At 55.1% G+C, this 18631-nt stretch overlaps 1 protein-coding gene across 1 annotated transcript; it reads right to left on the bottom strand.

Annotated features, from left to right (window-relative positions):
• Window positions 1–855: 855 nt before the first annotated feature.
• Window positions 856–11961, bottom strand: ARX (aristaless related homeobox). Its single transcript, XM_062184319.1, has 5 exons — window positions 11766–11961; window positions 9157–10045; window positions 6489–6534; window positions 3364–3692; window positions 856–1185 (listed from the first exon to the last, which is right to left on the bottom strand). Exons 1-5 carry the CDS (start codon window positions 11959–11961, stop codon window positions 945–947), a joined length of 1701 nt encoding a protein of 566 aa, XP_062040303.1. The 3' UTR covers window positions 856–944.
• Window positions 11962–18631: the final 6670 nt, after the last annotated feature.

The raw sequence follows: 18631 nt of genomic DNA, 5'->3' as shown, positions 1-18631 counted from the left end.
CAGCGCCTGCATAGACCATTCACACTTCCTTTTGTTAAACATATAATTTTTTTTTATTTTGAGCGTGACACTTCTCCACTAGATAGCAAGGAAAAGTGGTAACAGTTACACATTACACAAAAGTACTGTACCATTGCCTTTATCTTGAAGGTTTCCGAAGCCTCTACAGTTAATAAGTTAAATAAAGGGCTTGAGTACATAAATATTTGTCTAGGAACCCTACCGTATCTACAACACAGTAAGAATCTACAGGAGGACAAACTTTTACCATACCACGCTGAGTGCAATTGCGTTATAACATTTCAAATATACAAAGCTCTGTGTTTTTTTTTTAATAACAATGGTATGTACAGAATCAATAATCACAGTTTGGTGACTTCAACAGTCCATATTCTAGCAGAGTATTTCCCTTTGGTTTGATATAAAAACCTTGGTTGGTGTATGATAAAGAAGACGACGACGCCCCTTTGCCTTAAGTGCACTGTTAGCTATCTTCCAGATTCGCATTCGCTGCCCTGGCCCTGGCTTCACGCCGGGGGCCCACGCTGGGGAGATCAACTTAGAGCGCCAAAATGCTACTTTGGAGGGGAGGGAAGAGAAAGAAAGAAAGAAATGCTAACCGGGGTGTCAGGAGGAAGAGGTTGGGCTTTTAAAATGTTTAACACCAGACATCTTGGGGCGCAAACCTCCCTCGATATTTCCAGTCAAGAACCGGAGAGGGTTGGAGAGAGGTGGGCAGGGCAGGGGCAGGGGCAGGGGCAGGAGCGGGTGGACAGCCAGCCGAGGAGGTGCCACGTCCGGTAGCGCCGAGGGCTGCCTTGCTCGCGTCCAGGCGGCTGCGCTCTCAGTGCCGTCTCGGGAGTGTGCTGGTCCTCTGTTTCCATTTGGTCTTGAGTGGTGCTGAGTGAGGTGACCTTTCGGGGCGTGAGGGTGGAGGAGAGCCCTTAGCACACCTCCTTGCCCGTGCTGGTGCCCGGCAGGATGTTGAGCTGCGTGAGCTGCGCGGCGTGCTCCTTGGCCTTGAGCCTCAGCGCGGCTATGCTAGACGCGCGTCTGTCTGCGGCGGCCGTGGCCGGGTCGGCCAGCGCGCCCGACGCCACCGCGCCCTCCACGGCCGGTGCGGGCTGTCTCAGGAGAGCGGCCGCGGTCGACGCGCTGGTCAACGGGGCCATGGTGGAAAAAAGCCTGCGGGGAGAGCAAACAGCGCGGTCACGGCCTCGGGAGCTGAGCGCGGAGCCTCGGGCGCCGCTCGCCGCCGCGTCTCCCCAGAGCGGTAGCGGGGCGCAGACGGGCGCGGCCGCCGAGACACGCAGGCCCGCGCTGGGCTGCGGCGGGCTGAGGGCTGGGCAGAGGGGCGCGCTGGAGGCTGGAGCCCCCCGGGAGGGCCTCACCGCGGCTGGGGGAGGGGCGGCGGGGAGAGGCCCCACGGGCCAGCTACTTCCCAGAGCGTCCGCAGTCAGGCCCTTAGGCGGGCTCCGTGGGCCAATTGCCCCGATTGTGTGGTTTCGATTAAAGGGGGGGGGGGGGGGGAGATACGCTAAGGCCAGGGGCTCCATTTATACTATTTACCAGTAGAGGAGAGACAAGAGAGGACACCAAAAATAAATAAGGAAGGGAGGGAGAAAGGAAAGAAAGAGGAGAGAGACACAAGATAAAGAGAGAAAGTGGGACAAAAACTGCTCTAGACCTAAGCTACTGACTTTGAACCTTTGTTAGCCCAGGACTCCTCTGGCCCTGGAAGAGCCGCTCCTGTTTGAGTCCCGCTGCGCCGCCACAGCCGCCCTCCTGCCGCCGAGGAGCAGCCAGTGCCCGGCCAATGCCCGCAGGGCGCGGGTGGAGGGCGCCAGCCTGTTGATTTCCGCCCGCCAGGCAGTGGCGACCCGCCGGCGGTCCTGCGGTCCGGAGCCGCGACACCCTTTCCCCGCCGCCTACCCTGCGCACCACCCGCAGCCTCTTACCCCGGGGGTCCTGACTCCCGACCCCCACGCGCGGCTCAAGGCGAAGCCCAAGCCTGGGACCAGGGCCTTAGCCCGTTCCCGTTCCCGTGCCGGCGGCACCGCCTCCGGACGGCGCCGGGATTACTCCGCAGGGCACTTCCAACCCCTTTTACTTCGCACAGCCGACCCGCTGCTGCGGAGGCCCCAGTCGCCCCGGGCCAGCGGACACTCCACCCAACTCTCACCACCTCCAAGCGCTAGCCGGGCTTTCCTGGCCGCCTGGCAGAGGTCTCTGGCTCCAGGCCCCCACGGAGCCAATTTGTGATTCCCGGGATTAAAAGTGAGCCCAGCTGGGCTCCGCGAAAGCCGCCGCCTCCTTCTTCAGTCCTCTGCCAGCCCCACCACACCCTGCAGCCCCTGTGAATCTCGCCGCCTGGCACTCCAGCCTTGGGTCGCCTGCGTTTAAACGTCGCGTGCTGTCAGTAGGGGAAAGTGGTCAGGAGGGAGGCGAAAAGACTTAAGACTTGGACTTTTTATTTTTTTCCCCAGAGAGCAATGATAAAGTGCGACCCGGAGGGGGCGTAGCACGCCCTGGTTCCATGAGGTAAACTGAGTCACCAACAGCACTAAAGTGCGCTCGCTGTTTGATGATGTGCTACAAGAAATTAATTTTACTGCAAGTCGCATTTTTAATTTTCTCTGGGATGATTTTTGTTAAGTGCTGCGCAGTTGGGTGAATCTATTATTTCTTTGTTCTCCCAAAGAGAGTTCACTAAAGCTGCATTCAGTTTTATTTTCACTACACCTTCCAACTTAATACACCCCGCCTTTGTCCCTTTGTGTGATTACACGGATTTTTTTATTCCATCACTCAATGTTCTTTAAAGAAAGCGACCTGTTTCTTTTATTTCGCTGCCTTTGCCGCTGCGGGGGTCGGGGTTTGCACTTATGGGGGCATCTTTGGCAGCAGGTCACCTGACTGACAAGGAAGACAGAGTCTAGGGAAGAAGAAACAAGTCTGTGCACCCAGAGGGCCCCGCGGCTCCCCGGGCTCCCTCGGGGCCCAGCGCTGTGCTCCTTGGGCTGCCGCGCTGCCAGGCTTTGGGCCCCGAGAAAGGGCCTTTGCACGCCCTGAGAAGTCATCCTGGCTCTGCAGCCCACCCCTGTGCACACTGGCACGCTCGCCACCCTAGGCAGGGGCCGCCAGTTCTTACCCTTCCCCATTCCATCCCAACTCGTCCTCTACTAGACCCACTTTTTTTTTTCTCTGTAGAGAGTATTGCCTTTGGCTAAAGTTTCTGAGGTTGAGCCAAAGAAAAAGATGTGTGTAGTGCCGGTGTCTCCTGCCTCCTCCCTGACTCCAGCCTCTGTGTGACAGACAGACAGACAGACAGACAGCCGACAGCCTCCGGAGGCCAAGTGTTACCTGCCAAACGCCGGGCTGATGAAGGCCGGGTGCCGGAACACGGCGGCTCCGAGGAAAGTGCTCAGGCCCAGCGGCGCCCCGCTGGGCGGCAGGCTGGCCGAGCCCGGCGGCGGAGGTAGGCTCGGGAAGGCGGCGGCGGCGGCGGCGGCAGCGGCCGTCCAGGCTGAGTCGAGCGCGGGGTGGTGCGGGGGGAAGGGACTGGCGTCCAGGTAGGGGCTGAGCGGGTGCGTGGCCGAGAGCGGTCCGGGGAAAGGCAGCCCCGGTGGGTGGGTCTGCGCGCCCGCCTTCTCGCGCTTGCGCCACTTGGCCCGACGGTTCTGGAACCAGACCTGCAAGGTGGAGAGAGCCTGGGGTCGGTACGGCTGGGGCCCAGCGGCCGCGGAGCAGCGTATTCCCTCGGGGCTGCCGGCCCTCGCCCTCTTCGCCCCTCTTTGGCCTGCATGTCTGGCGTCAACGGAATACTGAGTAAGTAGTGAAAAGGAACCCAGACTCCAAGCCAGCAGGGAACACAGGACAAGCAAACGCTTTCCAGTGGGTGTTCCCACTCGTCCAGTTTCCCAAGTTTAAGCACAGTGCTTCGGTGTGTTTAGAGATGGGAGAAACCAAGGTTTAACGTGTCTGCGCTGCTCCTCCTTCGCTGCAAGTCTCTAGGCGGGTGGCATAAAGCTCGCTCAACCTCAGTTTTCTAATCTGTACAATGGGGCTAAGAAAGCTTAGGAGGTGATGACGAGGAAGCAGTAAAATGAGGCGAGTGGAGATTCTCAGGAGTGAGCAGCCACCAAGAGATGAATATGGCGTGTCTGTTTTCATGGGATCAGCCATATTCACCTATTTTAGGTTTACTCAAGAGCTGGCAAAATCTGTGTACCACATTGAAAAGGAAAGCAGAGAGGTCGTTTCCAGTGTATTCTTTTCAGAAATACTGATTGAACACCCCCAGCGCGGTTCTGGGTTCTGGGGCTTGGGGAGGGCTGAAAGGGAGGCAAGAAATGCTCGTGGCAATTAGCAAATAGGCAAACATTCCTTATGTAGGGGGCCAGGCAGTGAGATGGGGGTACCCAGTCTGGGGTCGCCAGGGACGCTGTGCGGCGGCCAAGTCTGTGCAGGGAACGCATGCATGAGGCAGGCAGAAGTACCCGGGCGCACGGAAACGAGGGGACCGCAGAGTGTGCACTTCACCTGTCTTCACAGCCCACAGGCCCTTCCTTTCTTTTGGGAGGTGTGGCTTAAATCGGTTATTTCAATGAGATAGTGCTAAGCCTGGGGGAGGTTTTCAGCCCCAGGCATTTCCCTAATTGTTAATAAGAAGCAGGTTTAATAGAGACCTTCACCTGAAATGTGGCAGCTACCATCAGCTAAAAATAACCGCCAGGAGTATGGAATTCTTTTTATGTGACCTGCTCATAACACCCACAGCTGAGGAGACATTCTCCTTTTCCCTGAAGACATTAGTATTTTTAGGACAGGGTTTATGACTGCACACAAGTCGAAAAATTCAGAATGAACTCTAGGGCTATACAGTTATATTCAAGTATGATAGAAATGATCCCAGAAGAGTGTGTTCAAAACCGTCAAATATACCTTGCAAATATACATGCTGGGTGGGTCCGGGGTGGGGGAGTGGCTGTTACTAGCACTTGCACTAAGCCTGGTTTGACTTCTGGACAGCCACACAGGGCAAGAGAAACCCAGAATCCCAATCACTTGATGACCTAAGAGTCTGCTAAAAAAAAGAGGCCCATCCGTAATGTCCCCCAACCTTCAGATAATCTGTGAGTCGCAGAAACACTCAGGGGGACTCAGAAGCTTGGAAAACTTAGACTGTGGATGGGGACCAGGCTGGGTGGGCAGCTTTTGTGTATCCCAATCTGTCTAGACAAGAATATCCGCCACTCCTTGATCGTGGTGAAGGGGCGGGGGGGGGGGGGGGGGGACACAGCAGTGGAGGCAGAACGTCGTTAAAGAACATGGAAACCTTTTTACAGACAGAGCCTGTCTCTAGGCTCAACTGCAATTATCAAGATGTCCCCCTGCAATTCCTCATTATTGAATTAATACCTCGGAGGCCCCCCAAAGGTAAACGAAAGGACTCTAATAATTCATATTCCCTTAATTACATCTTCTCCAGTGAATAGAGGGAGAGGAGAAGGGGAGGGGGCGCTCGCTTTCTTTTTAAAAGTTATTTAACTTTCCCACGACTTGTTCCCCTGAGCTGAAAATACGGAGTTGCTGTCACATCTCTGTTTGACAATGGAGAAATGTGTCAACAGAAAGGAGGGGACAGGCCTCATCATTAGCCCTCTAATGCAAGAAGCTGTTGTGTATTAAATGAGCCATATGGAATTTATTGTGCTTTATCAGCGCTTGATTTTGACTGTAAAGTGATTCACTCAGCTCCTAACCCAGGGACATCTGTTTTCTGTTGGCCGTCGGGGCTGCCCAGTGTTGATCGTCTCTTTGGTTATGAGGCCTGGGTTCGGAAATGCACTCTGGTATGGGGCTGCAAACACCTTTAATAGCATTGCACTCACTCCCTATTAGATCAATGTGGGCTCATTGCTATAAAAAATGGGAAATCAAATAGCATTAGCCAGCTCCTTGTGCGGGGCGGAGGGGAAATCAAACAGCATTTTGCCTTCAAATGGCCCTGTTTGTTCTAGCACTAAGTGGGCTTTTATGAAGCCCGATTGGAGACTTAATCGCAGCCAAATACCTGCTTGGAGCTGAGCGGATTTGTCTAACAACCAAATCCATGCTCCATCCCATTATTTCAATCAGGAAAAGCCGGTCAGTGGATTGTTTCCTCTAGGGGCCTTAGGACTGGGGGCTCCTGAACTACAGCCTTGGGGACCCCGAAACCCCTGTTCTGATCCTGGACTCCTTCTTCAGGCTCCCAAACCCAGAAACCTTCCCCTCCTGCCTCCCAAGTCTTCATTTTCAGTGCCTTTTTGTGTGTGAGTGCTTGGGTCTACTTTTCAGAGTTTCTGATTCTCTTCATTTTATGAAGGGGGTCTCAATCTCGCCCAACCACCAGCCCATCTCCCCCTCACCCCACCCCTGTGTATTCACACACACCGTCTCCCAGCGCTTCTCCCTCCCTTCTTCCCTCTCCACGTGCAGCTCACCTGGACTCGGGCCTCAGTCAAGTCCAGCCTCATGGCCAGTTCCTCCCTAGGAGAAAGCAAGAGAGAGACAGGAGGTCACTGTAGGCCCCAACAACTCCCTGCCAGCCACCTTGCCTTTGGCAGAGGCCTCCCCCAGGAGCGTCTCCCCCAGTGCTTGTCCCCAAGCCCAGGCTCAGGGCCTCACCACCCCTTCAGCACAGGAGTGCCTACTGCTAGACTGCAAACAGCAGCAGGCTGCACAGCGCCAGAGACAAGATAGATGCTATTATATTCAGGTGTGGCAGGGGTGGTTTCTGGAGTCTCCAAATCTACAAACCTGGGCACATGGGTTCTCTTAAATCTGAGCACCAGCAGAAATACACGCACACACAATGGTCATACTTTGTTTCCTCGTAATAGTAAATGGAGAGGAACTCAGCACTGAACTAAGGAAAATATATTTCTCCATCCTGTTGACTTCATCCTTTTTCTTTTTAAAAATTTCTCTCCCCTCCTCTTTTCTCGCTTCCCTCTTGCCAGCTCTCTGCCTTTACCTCCATCTCTCTCTCCCCTGCCTTCCTCCCTCCCTCAGCCCCTTAGGTCACACTCCCATTACCCTCTGGAGATATGTTAAGCTTGTTAAGAGTTCAGTGGGGTAATTTTTCGATTAAACAAAATTCTGCGCACCTCCTGACTCCAGTGCCCACTACAAACCCTGCCCACCTCGGGGGAAGTCAATTTAGCTGAAACCCTACCCCGTCATTGCAATTATTACTGCGACAATTAAGGCAAATAGGAAACCATTAAGATGCTGTAAAACGGCTTACGACCTGTTTACCGAAAATATGAGCGCGCCCAGAATAATTGGCTCTCCGCTCGCTAATATGAAAGCGCGGGGCTGCCCTAGCCTGGGACCCGGGGCTGTGCTGTGGCAGGCCCCCTGTCCGCACTGGAACTTCAGCACCCAGAGAAAACCCGTTCATTAAGCACTTGCCGATGCGGTCTGTCCCTCCACCCCACCCCCACCCCCACCCGTGAGCACCAGCAAATCTACAGCTGAGCTCCAGGCTGGCTCCCTGCTGGAGCCAAAGGGGCTCAAACCCCTGGGGTGGAAAGAGGTGGGGGTGGGGCGGCGGAGAGGAGCAGCCCCTCCTTACACACTTTGATTCACCTTGCCCTCCAGGCTACAAAAGGGCAGACCCCCGGACGCCAGCTGACACCAGCTCCGTTTTCTTTTTTTTAAATACACAGGTATGGGAAATGCAAAAAGCTAGTAGGCCAGTTAGCTATTTGATAGTACACACTGATTTTTAAAATGGAGTTCCCTTTTGACAGAAAAGGAAGCGACTGGGTGACACAAGAGAGGGCCAAGTTTAGCTCAAGGGGCGACCAAGTTTAAGAGCCTGCACTCTGCATCAAATCCACTCTTCTCTGTTTCTGGTCAGGAGAGAGTTTGACAATTGCCAGAGCAAGTCCATTTTGGAGTTGGCTCAGGCCTCCCACGCCTAAGCAGGCATTTCTCTTCTGGTTCAAAGGGATGGGCAGCTTTCCCCTTCTAAAATGTGCATTGAAAAGCTGCACACGTCTCCTGCGAAGGAGCTGCCCGCGCGCTTCACCAGCCCGGTGCCAGGCAGACACGGGTTCCTTTCTCTCTACTCTCTGGATTAGGTTTGCCCTAACCCTGGCTCCTCGCCTGAGCCCAGACCTTGGCTTTGGGGTGGGAGAAAAAGCGCCCCCCCACCAAGCCCGGCTGGCGCCCCAGGTCAGCTAAATAAGCCAGAGTCTAGGAGCCCAATCATTTCACAGGCAATCTTTGCCAGGAATTCTCGGAGCGAGCAGAAAGTGGAGCGTGACCAGGCTGAACACCCAGCTTGGACCGTGGTCCAAAGAAAAAATCCCCCCAACTGCTTCATCTACTGCCTGCTAGACTCCCAACAATCATTGTGCAGCCCATAAACCCGTTTACATTAAACACACACTAGGTTCAGATTGTGTTGGGGGCGGGGGGCTGGAGCTGGGCGGGGGGCCGTGAGTATAAAGAACAGAGGGGAAGGTTCTGGCTGGCGCCCCTCAGGTGTAGGGACACAAACCCGGCTCAGTTCCGACTTCCTTGGGTTCTCGAAGGAGTTCTCAAACAACAGAACTCCAATCACTTAAAAGGCACGGGCTCCAGCTGTACTGTGAACTGCGAAACCGATACCCACCAGGCTCCTGGGGCACCAGGCTGGGGTGGCCAACTCACAACACAGTGGCCAAAAATAGTCCCAGCTTTGCTAGGGCCGCGCCGGCCCGTGGCAGCGCTCCCTGGCCGGCCTGCGGCAGCGCCCCGCACTGTGCGTGTGCACGCGGCTCTCCAAGGTGGCATGTAAGAGTGCTCTTTGGAGAGGCTGTTTCTTTCTCTTTTCCGAAGTAAAACTTGTCATTTGAAAATATTAAGCAGGAACAGTCTTGGGAAGGAAAGAAACCAGCCCAGCCTGAGCGTACAGTTTCGAGCATAGGTTGGGGCAGTGGGTAGTTCTGGGTGCACGAAGTGGGGAGTATAGGGAGGGCGCGCCAGGGCAGAGTCCGGGAGCAAAGTGTCTGCCCCACGCCAGGGCCCCTGCCCGCCCTCCATCCTCTCTGGGGCCCGCCTGCACCCTCCCACCCGCCGTTACCGCCGCCACTGCGAGCACCCTGCGCGCGCTCCTACCTGGTGAAGACGTCCGGGTAATGCGTCTTCTGGAAGGCCCGCTCCAGTTCCTCCAGCTGGTAGCTGGTGAACGTGGTGCGGTAGCGCCTCTGTTTGCGCTTCAGCAGCCCCTCCTCCGAGTCGCTGCCCGCAGACAGGCACACGCTGTCCTCACCGTCCTTGCCTTCGGTGTCCTCCGGGTGCAGCAGCAGCTCTTCCTTGGGAGACAGCTCCCCGCCCTCGGTGGCCACGGCGGCGGCGGCGGCGGCGGCGGCTGCGGCCACTGAACCGGTGGCGGCCACAGCGCAGCGCCGGGGCTCCTTGAGCAGCGCGCGGGCATCGTCTTCCAGCAACTCCTCCTCGTCGTCCTCCAGCAGCTCCTCTTCCTCGTCCTCGTCCTCCTCATCCTCCAGCAACTCCTCCTCGTCGTCCTCGGCACCCGTGCCGCCGCCGGCCGCCGGGGCGCCGCCAGGGCCGCCGGCGGCGCCGAGGCGCTCATCTGGATGCGCGACGCCCCCCGGGCCACCAAGCTCGTCCAGCGCGGGCGGCGGCGGCACGAAGGGCGCCCCGTTCTCGCGGTACGACTTGCTGCGGCTGATGCTCACCTGCGGCGCCTGGCTGATCTTGAGCGTGTCCCAGGCCGCCGCGGCGGCGGCGGCCACAGCGGCCCCGGCCCCGTCCGGCCGCTCCCCGGGCCGCGCGCTCGGCGGCGGCGGTGGCGGCGGCGGCGGCGCCTCCCCCCGCGGGCCCGCTGTGGCCGTGGCTGCCGCCGCCGCCGCCGCCGCCGCTGCCGCCGCCGCCGCCGCGGCGCCCTGGAGGAGGCGGCCCCCGCCGGGGCCGTACAGGCGCCGCAGCTTGGGCGGCAGGTGCAGCTCAGCCTCGAACGGGGCGCTGCTGCCCTTGGGGGAGCCTGCGGGCAAGGGAGAGTGGTCAGCGCGTCAGCCGGCCCAGGCGTCCCTGCCCAAGCCGCTGGTGCGGAGCCAGCTTGCCGCTGCTCCCTTGGCGCCTAGGCCGAGGTGCGCACGGCCCCGAGCCACTGGACTTCACCCCCTGACTTCGTTCCCCACTTTGCTTGCTCTTTTTCTTTATACCCTGCTCTCCCTCCTTCCGTTGCTCTTGTTTTGTTTCTTCCCCCTTTCTCCTTCTGTCTCCTCGCTGCCTTCTTCCCTTTCCCCCTCTCTCAGCTTTATTTCTCCATTCCTTCTCTTATCTATCCCTCTCGCTCGCTCTCCCTTTTTCCTTTTCATTGTCTCTCACCTGCTTCCCTTCCTCAGCTCTTTCTCCTTCTCCCTTTCCTTCTCGTCTCTTACCGCTTGCTTTCTCCCCCCTCTCGCTCTCCTTCTTTCCCTTGCTTACTTTCCTGCCTTCCCCCTGCCCACTCTCCCACTTTTTCGGCTTCCAATTTCGGGCCGGGGCAAGGGAGAATCCGAAAACGTTTCACAACTTAGAAAAACACCACCTCCCTGAAAACTTTCCGCAGGGCCTCCTGCCCGCTGCTCCACCACGGGGTCCGGGCTGGTGAGAGGGGCAATGCCCAGCGGGCGACCCGTGTGTGTGTGTGTGTGTGGAGGACAGCCCTGTAGCCCAGAGCGCGGGCCGCGCCCCAATAGCCCACAGCGAGAAGGGGCGGGAGCTCCCTGCACAAGATGCCAAAGAAAAATCGTCCTGGTGAACATGCGCTTGGGAAGGCCTGGGCTTGGGACAGAAGTGGGGGTGCAACAGGCACAGGCCGCCCCTTCCTTTCAGGGGAAGCGCCTGGCACAGGTGCCCCTGCAGGCTAAAACAAGAAAGGGGAAAAGTCAGTTTAATTTTAAACGGCCCTTCTCGGCGGTCCGCTCCTGTCTTCCAAGTGGCGCTGCCGCTGGACCGCTGGCTTTCGGATTTTTAAAGAAACCAACAGTTCTTTCCCTGCGACACCTCTGCATCCAGCTCAAGGCGAAACTTGAGCGTAACAGGTTCGAGGCAAAACGGTTGTTCTGGAGGAATCTTTAATTTCAGAAAATAAAGGCTTTTAAACATTTCCACAGCTCAACTCTTAAAAAATAACATAGCAGAGAAAAAAAAATAGCACCCAGAAGCCACACCGTGCATACATTTCACATGCAATATGGAGCATTTGGGGGAGTCTCGAGATTTTCTGCAAAGCTTGGGTTTAAAAGGTCACAAGTAATCTACAAATTTTTAAAAAGGAAAACATGGAGTCTACAGAAATCTTCCCAAGAGGAAAGGCCAAGGCTCACCCTGCCTGGTAACGCCTTTCATCAGCTTTTAAGTTTCTTGTCTTCATCAAGTTTTTGCTACCGGGGCCTACGAGGGCATCTCTTGTTTCTGATCTGGGGAACCCTCTTCGGAGCATACTCAAAGCCACCGAAAGGGAGATTTGAGCCATCAAGCGACCAACACAGGAGAACCTAACGGCCCTCAAAGCGAGGTTGGGCCTGTTTTTTCTGGAAGCAGAGAGGGAGGGAGAGACATCCCATGGTAAGATGTTTATCACTCTTGGAGACAACAGGCCTCAGAGTTGTAACCTCTCTTTCCATCGTCGTCTCCCAGACCCCTGACCCCCGAACAGCAAACATCCAAATCAGTGTCAGGAGCCCTTTGCAGGTGCCTGATCGGCACAACCTTACCTTGCACGGCCTTTTCCTGGTCGGCGCGGCTGGCCAGCGGGGCGGGCAAGCTCTGTGCGGCTCCCAGCAGCCGCATTTTGCATGGGCTCCTCCGGCCCAGGATGCTGTCGATGCAGTAGGAGGAGAGCAAAGTTGGAGATTTACTTTTGCACTCGGGCCTCTCGGAGCAGCCCTCCTCCTGGTACTGATTGCTCATGGCTGGGGCTTTTTTTTTCCCCCACCCTGGGCGCAGAGAGCAGACTGCTGGCTGCCTCTCCAGGCAGGTGGGATGGATGGGTGTGTGTTGGGGGTAGGTTAGATGGCTGGTTATAACGGATAATATTGCGATCTTTGTGCCTCTCTGCCTCCCTCGGTTGCCGGCTGCCGGCTCCCGTCCTGTCCGCGGCCGGAGCTCGCCCTCTCCGCGCTCAGGACAAGCGGTAACAAGTGTAGTGAGCAGCGGGCGCGGAGCTCTGGAGTCTCTCTCCTCCACGTGCTGAGAGGCGCCCTTTGATTGGCTCTCGCCAGAGGCCGGGCTGCGTCGGGCTGTGGGTGCAGCGCAAAGCCAGGACTGGATTAGGGATGGACTGGCAGGAGGAGGGGGTGCGGTACACCAGCAGGCACGCAACACAGCCAATTCTCATATGCATCTCTCTCTCTCTCTCTCTCTCTCTCTCTCTCTCTCTCTCTCTCTCTCTCTCTCTCAACTTTCTAACTCTGCCATCCTCTTCCTACAGTTCCTCCTTTAACCCTTCTGAGTTGGTCTGGAGCTCCAGCTAATTCAGGCAAGAGGCCATGAGCGCTGCTTGGACGTCGTGCGCCCCTTCTACCAGTCAGAGCACTGGCCCCCTGGAGGTGAGGCCTTGAGGCTCACGGTCACGCTGACCTAGCACTTTTCGAAATTGATACTGCGCTTTCTCGACAGCGCCTCGACCTCACTGGCAGTCGCGGTCCTGCCTAGGCCAGACGGGTCTGGTCTCCTAGGTGCCAAGGTGACAGCCGCCAGCGAACATGTGCCGTCTGCGCCTTCAGTTCTTTTGGTGGTCCAACGTCTTGTGCTATTTGTCTTTGCCCAACTGAGAGCCCGGCCATTGTTTTCTTGTTAGTAGCGTGCCCCCGTTTTTTTAACTCAGGAATGAGAAAAAGCCCCCTAACAGCCAAGGGCGGAAAGGGACTGGCAACTGTCAGCTGCGAGGAGGGTAGGGGCCATTGAGGAAGGACGGGTCGGGGGTCTCCCCCTTCTCCCCAGACCTTTCTCTACTTCCCACAAGATTTCCCAAGGTAGCCTATCGCCACGAGGCTGCTTACCCTCGAATTGTGCCTCCGAGGGCTCTGAGCTCTCAAGAGACGAAGGGACTCAGATTTGGCTTCAGTCAAATCTAAGTGCCCAAAATTTGGAGTTCTCACGACTCGGCTCCCATTAGCGGAGGTGAGAGAGGTGAGCCTCAGGGAGCGCGTTCCTTCCCAGACAGCTTCCTGTGTGTCGGAAACTGAGAACCAAGACCCTACTCCGATTCAAGCTGGGTCGAGCCCGGGTGAGGGGCGGCCAAGGACGTCCTCCCTGCCTACCTGCTCGGGGCTCCATCGCCAGCGGCCGGGTGGGGATGAGAGGGGTGCGTGGGAGAGGGGTCGGGGAGGGGGAATCCACGCCGGGTTTTCCGCTCTCAACCCCTTCAATGTGTCAAAGAGAAAAGCGTTTTACAAAGGATTATACTTGAATCACTTACAGTCGGTATTTAAAAATACAAGGACGCATAACTGCGATTTTTCCCTCCAGCCATAAACATCCCCCCTAACTCTTGTATGCTAGTGGGGTGGGTGGTAGATAGATCGGGCTGGTTTGGCAGGAGCATTCAAGACAAAACTTGAGGGGGATGAAGGGTTGGTAACAGGCGCATTAATAATGCTAATACTAATGCTGATACTACTACTACTACTACTATTAAAGGCAAGATGAAAAGATTTCTCTCCTTATCTCTAACTGTCTCTGATTTTTAGCTTCTCACCGGTTTTTCCCGGTCGTACTTGGATGATGAGGGCGGGAGAAGGCAGAGGAGACATTTGATTTTCTTTTAAGCCCTCGCTGAGGTATCAAGGTACCTGGGATTGCCTCCTGCCTTTCTCGCATTCTTCCTTGTCTAGATCCTCACCGACAGTTCGGTATTTTTATTTGGTCCCATTTAGCTAGAAACTAACACTCTGCGCGCCAACTCCCTCCCCCTTCCCTCGCCTGGCCCCGAAGCCCGTTCCCGAGTGCACAGCTCTCTCGTCGCAGCCACAGGCTTAAAGGCTCATCGCTTTCCTCTGAGCCTCCAGCCAGCCCCGGACCCTCACGGACGTCCTCGCGCTGCTCGCTGAGAGAGACCGAGCCATTTCTCCCTCCCCGAAGGGCCCCGCGTCGGAAATCCACAAGACCCGGCTGCCGGGTGGCTCTGTGACTTCAGAGTCGTCTCCCCACACGCAGGGAGTGGGCTGAAAATGAGTCCAAGAAAGATTGTGTTAAACAAAAAGGCACACAAATGCACAAATCATTTCTGAGAGTCCACCGAGCTTTCAACTTTCTCGGTGGAAGACTTCTTCGCCTCCATCCCCCTCCTCCCCCTTCTGCAGCTGTTCTGCTTTTAAAAGAAGTCGGACTTTCTGCTGGGGTGTATTCTAATTTTAATCATCCACTGTAAAAGGGGAGGTTAACATAGAATTTCTGATTCCGACTTAATGATCCTTGGAATTAAATCTTAATTCTACTGATGGAATATAAAGTGTTCGTTTGGAAGACCTCCGTGAAAACACTAGTTTCACTTGTTCTGTTGCTTTTTTTAATTTATTTTTGGTTTTTCCGAATTAATCTTCCCCAGTGAGGATGCCACTGAGAAGGCCTGTCCATTCACTTCATTGAAAAGGGCCTGACCTAGGTCCCTCTCCACCCAGTAGCCTGGAGATCATCTTTGTCACCATTCACTACCCAACCGCAAAAGCTACAGCTGACCCTTGCTCTTCCTCGGGTTCTGCATTTTTCACAAAATTGCAGAAAACTTTTCTAAGGTACCAGACAGGAAGACTGCTGACATCTGCACAGTGGTTAGTCAGAATACAGGTTTAAGATGCATGTCTGTTTTCCTGTATGTTATTTTAGAAAATAAAACATCTAGGGAGAGTTTAATGGGTGTATTACGTAGGTAGACTTTTAACCATAAAGCTATTGGACTATGTATACAAGAACTTAGAGTGTAGCCCAGAGTAATATGTACCCTGCCAGCAAAATGATACCCCACATTCTTTTCACCTCACTTTCTTCCCTTTGTTTCACTCACTATTCAAAGGCAACTGCGTTTTAGTGATATTATTCATATTTGTACTTTGTTATTCACAACTCCCGGCTCCTCTAATCTTTAGGGTCTGTAACTGTTGGGGTTTCTTTCCTAGCACTGCTTGGAAAACAACGGGTTGTGGTTCATCTACTCTTAAAATCAATCACTAAAATAAAAAGTGACAATAATGAGAGGAACTGAGGGTCAGAAGTATTTAAAACTGTTGTTTGTGGCGAAAAATGGGGCTTGTCCCCAGACCTGGAAGTAATAATTACCTACAAGAAGTGAAAGGAACAAACACTTTTCATTTCTGCGCTGAGAGTGCTCATTCTACATTGTAGTTTTAAAATTATATTTGCAAGAAATGCAGGATAAGGGGGTGGCAGTTAGATGTCATTATGCAGGGGGGAAAATGTTTGGAGGAGAGTTAACCTCACACTCTTTTCATTTGAGACGTTTTAATTTATTGTGAAATATACACATAGATAAATAAAGCTGTAATGGGCTTCCAGTCGCACCGGATGGCTCAGGTCCTCTTAAATTATGTTCAACCTCTTCAAAACATATATTTAAACAATAGAAATAAACTTCATTGGAGTCTGGCGACCAATTTGGAAGCCATTGGAAGGGAAGACAATACGTCCTGATTACACGCAAGGATTCTCTGTGATGTGATATCCCCTTTGCCAAGTCATTTTGCTGTTTTATTTATTTAATTTTTTTTTTAACAAACTTTCATTCATTTATGGTCTTCCGCAACCTGCTAATTTAACACTGGAGCGCGTTATTGCAGTGTTAGGAGGAGAGAAAGAGGGAGAGAAAACAACAATACTGCAATGATCCAAATGATACAGTAGAATTATAGCAATTATAGTTCTACTTGTGGAAGAAAACCTTGCTGAGATCAGGCAAACAAACTGAAGGCGTGTGAGGATAACAAGCGTTGCGATTGACAGCCGGCGCTGGGAAGAGCCCGAGGGCACAAACAGAAATATTTGCCTCCCCCACCCCCCCTTAACTCCAACCAGTCAAGGTTAACCTCCTCAAATGCTGCTTTCAGAATCTTATCCACTCAGGGTGTGCTTTTTCTGCACAAATCCAGGTCTCTCCTCCTGGAAGTCTGGTAGGAGGAAATGTGCCGCAATCCGCCCGCCTAGAACTTCTCCCTCGCCTTCCTGGGCCCTGCTGCCCTGCACTTCCACTCCCGCCTCCGTTCTCCCCAGGCCGGGGCGCGTGCGGCGGGGAGGGGGGGCTTTGTCTGTGGACGGGGTTTGCTGCTGCATTTTCAACGGAGCAGTCCGTGGAAGGGTCCACAGGGACCGAGAAGTTGGATTTCCTGGGAAAGATCCCTCGCCTTTGCTCTTGCTTCCCTTTTCGCCGTGTCCTCCGCCTGAGCCGCGGGGTCCACCAGCAGGGCCAGGCTGGGAGAGGTGCGTTGGGGAGCGGCTTTGGGCGAAGCGTCCCAAGGACCGCGGCCGAGCCCTCAAGCTACGGACGTGGACGTGTGGGTGTGATGACTGCGCTGGTACAGTTCCCCTTATTTGCGAACTCCGCCACTTTCGGTCACTGTCAGCACGGGGAGGGGGAGGGGGGCGAGACCGAGCGGGAAAAACGGAACCAGAGAGAAAAGACCCCTGCACCCCAGCTCCGGTCCTTCCAGGAGGCCACTGAAGCTTTCCTAAGCTCTGCTGCAGGCACAAAGCTGGGCGAGCCGGTCGCAGCCTCAGAAGGAGGGCGTGCGTCCCCTCCCACGAGCGAGAGACCAGTGGTCGGGCTCTGGGCTGTCACCCCGAGTCCTCTGCGACAGCCCTCCACCCCCTGCCGTCCCCATCCCCCAGGTCTGCAGACCCCACAGGGAGAACTTCTCTACGCCCTGACATCACCACCATCTGTTTTCTCCTCTCCCAACTCCTGACGGCGGGCCTCCGGGTGCGTCCGGGGTCACGGCGTCCCCAGTGCAGCCTTGACTCAGGAGCTCCTGCTCCCGGGGAGTCCGGAAAGGGGGCGGGGGCGCGGTGGGAGCTGGGGTAGGGAGCAGCGAGGGCCCCAGCGCCGGCTGCGGTCCCGAGGCCGCGCCGACCCGGGCCGTCCGCGCCCTCCTCGCCGCCCTCCCCGCAGCCCCCTGCGCGGGCTCGGCTCGGCGCCACGGCCAGAGCGCGCCCCCTAGCGGGGGCTCTGAACGGGCCGGGCCCTGCCGCCTCAGCCTCGGGGAACTGAAGTTGGCAGATCCGAGGGATCCGGCAGGAATGAATGGGGGAAGAAAACAAAAGCCTTGGAAACATTTCCAAGTGTTCAATAAAAGACCCATCTGTACCTTTCTTCTCCAGCGCGTTCGTGGTTAATATCCCCCCATGCGCGCGTGAGGGGAGATAATTGCGGGGTGGATTCTTGCTGGCGAACCTCAGGAAAGACTGGACCGAGAAGTGAAATAATTGGAGGTGGGGCCAAGGCAAGCGTGCTAAGGCCGCCACGCAAATCGGAAATCCGAATGTGCGGCCTCTGAAGGTGTTCCCAGAGGCCTGGTGGCCTGCGCCCTCCGACTGCTCAGTTCCGAGAGAGGGGTCAGCCGAAGGTAGCTACTCGGACATTTATTTTGTATTGGTCTCAGTGGCATCCCCACGTCTTGGCTCTATGATCCCCTTCCACCTTCGAAGTCTAGAGTACCCCACTCTCTGATTCCAAGTTCCCCGTGTTCAGATTTTAGACTCCTCATCTTCCGGTTCTAGGATTTTCCGTTCTTTAACTCGTTGATCCCGCACCTTGTGACGCTAGGGTGCCCCACTTCTGACCTTCTGGGGAGACCGTAGCCAGTGCCCGGGACCCTCTCCCCACCCCTACCCCCGCAGCATTTGCATCAGGAAATTCTCCAATCTCAGATTCCACTTCTCTCCACGACTCATAAATCATCTACTTCCTCTTGCTCTGGCCAGACATTGAGGAAAGAAAAATGCAAGGTTCTTGTCGAGCCTCCTCTGACTTGCTCAACCTGGAAATGACTGTGTTTTCTTGGAGCTGCTAGAAACTCTGCTAAAAACTTACCCATGAGGCTTTTGCGACAGGAAAGAATTCCTAGTATAAATCGATCCATGGCTTATTAGTCTTTTGCACTGAGCATGGTCCTCCTAATTCATCAATCAGAGAAACACACAACGTGGTTCTAAAGATCTGTGCTGTCTGCAATCTCATGTCTTCAGACCTGTGGCATTTTAAAGTCAGACTAAGGTCAGCAAAACATCTACTAGGTACGGCCTAGAAAGGAAGAATCCCCAAATAGCGAGAACAGCTCTTTAGAGTCCCTGGCTTTGCGATGTGTCTTGCTAATTGGGAAGCTCAGACACGAGGCTTTCCCTGCCCGCACAAGGCTGGCATTTCGGGGTGGGGGTGGGGGGTGAGGAGCAGATGGAAGGAGTCCTGAGGGAAGGAGGGCGTGGGTGTCCCCGTGTTTAATTAAGAGTTGCTTTGTGTGGAAGGCAGGAGGGAAGATGCCGGGCTGCGGAGCGCTCTGTTCCCTTCATCGCAAAATAACCTGCGAGTTAAAAAAAAAAAAAAAAAAAAGCCCGCGACTAAGAGTGTGACGGC

This window comes from Lepus europaeus, chromosome X, assembly GCF_033115175.1.
Source record: "Lepus europaeus isolate LE1 chromosome X, mLepTim1.pri, whole genome shotgun sequence".
NCBI lineage: Eukaryota > Metazoa > Chordata > Mammalia > Lagomorpha > Leporidae > Lepus > Lepus europaeus.
The sequence above is the reverse complement of the archived record's forward strand: the minus strand, read 5'-3'. Positions and strand labels throughout refer to the sequence as shown.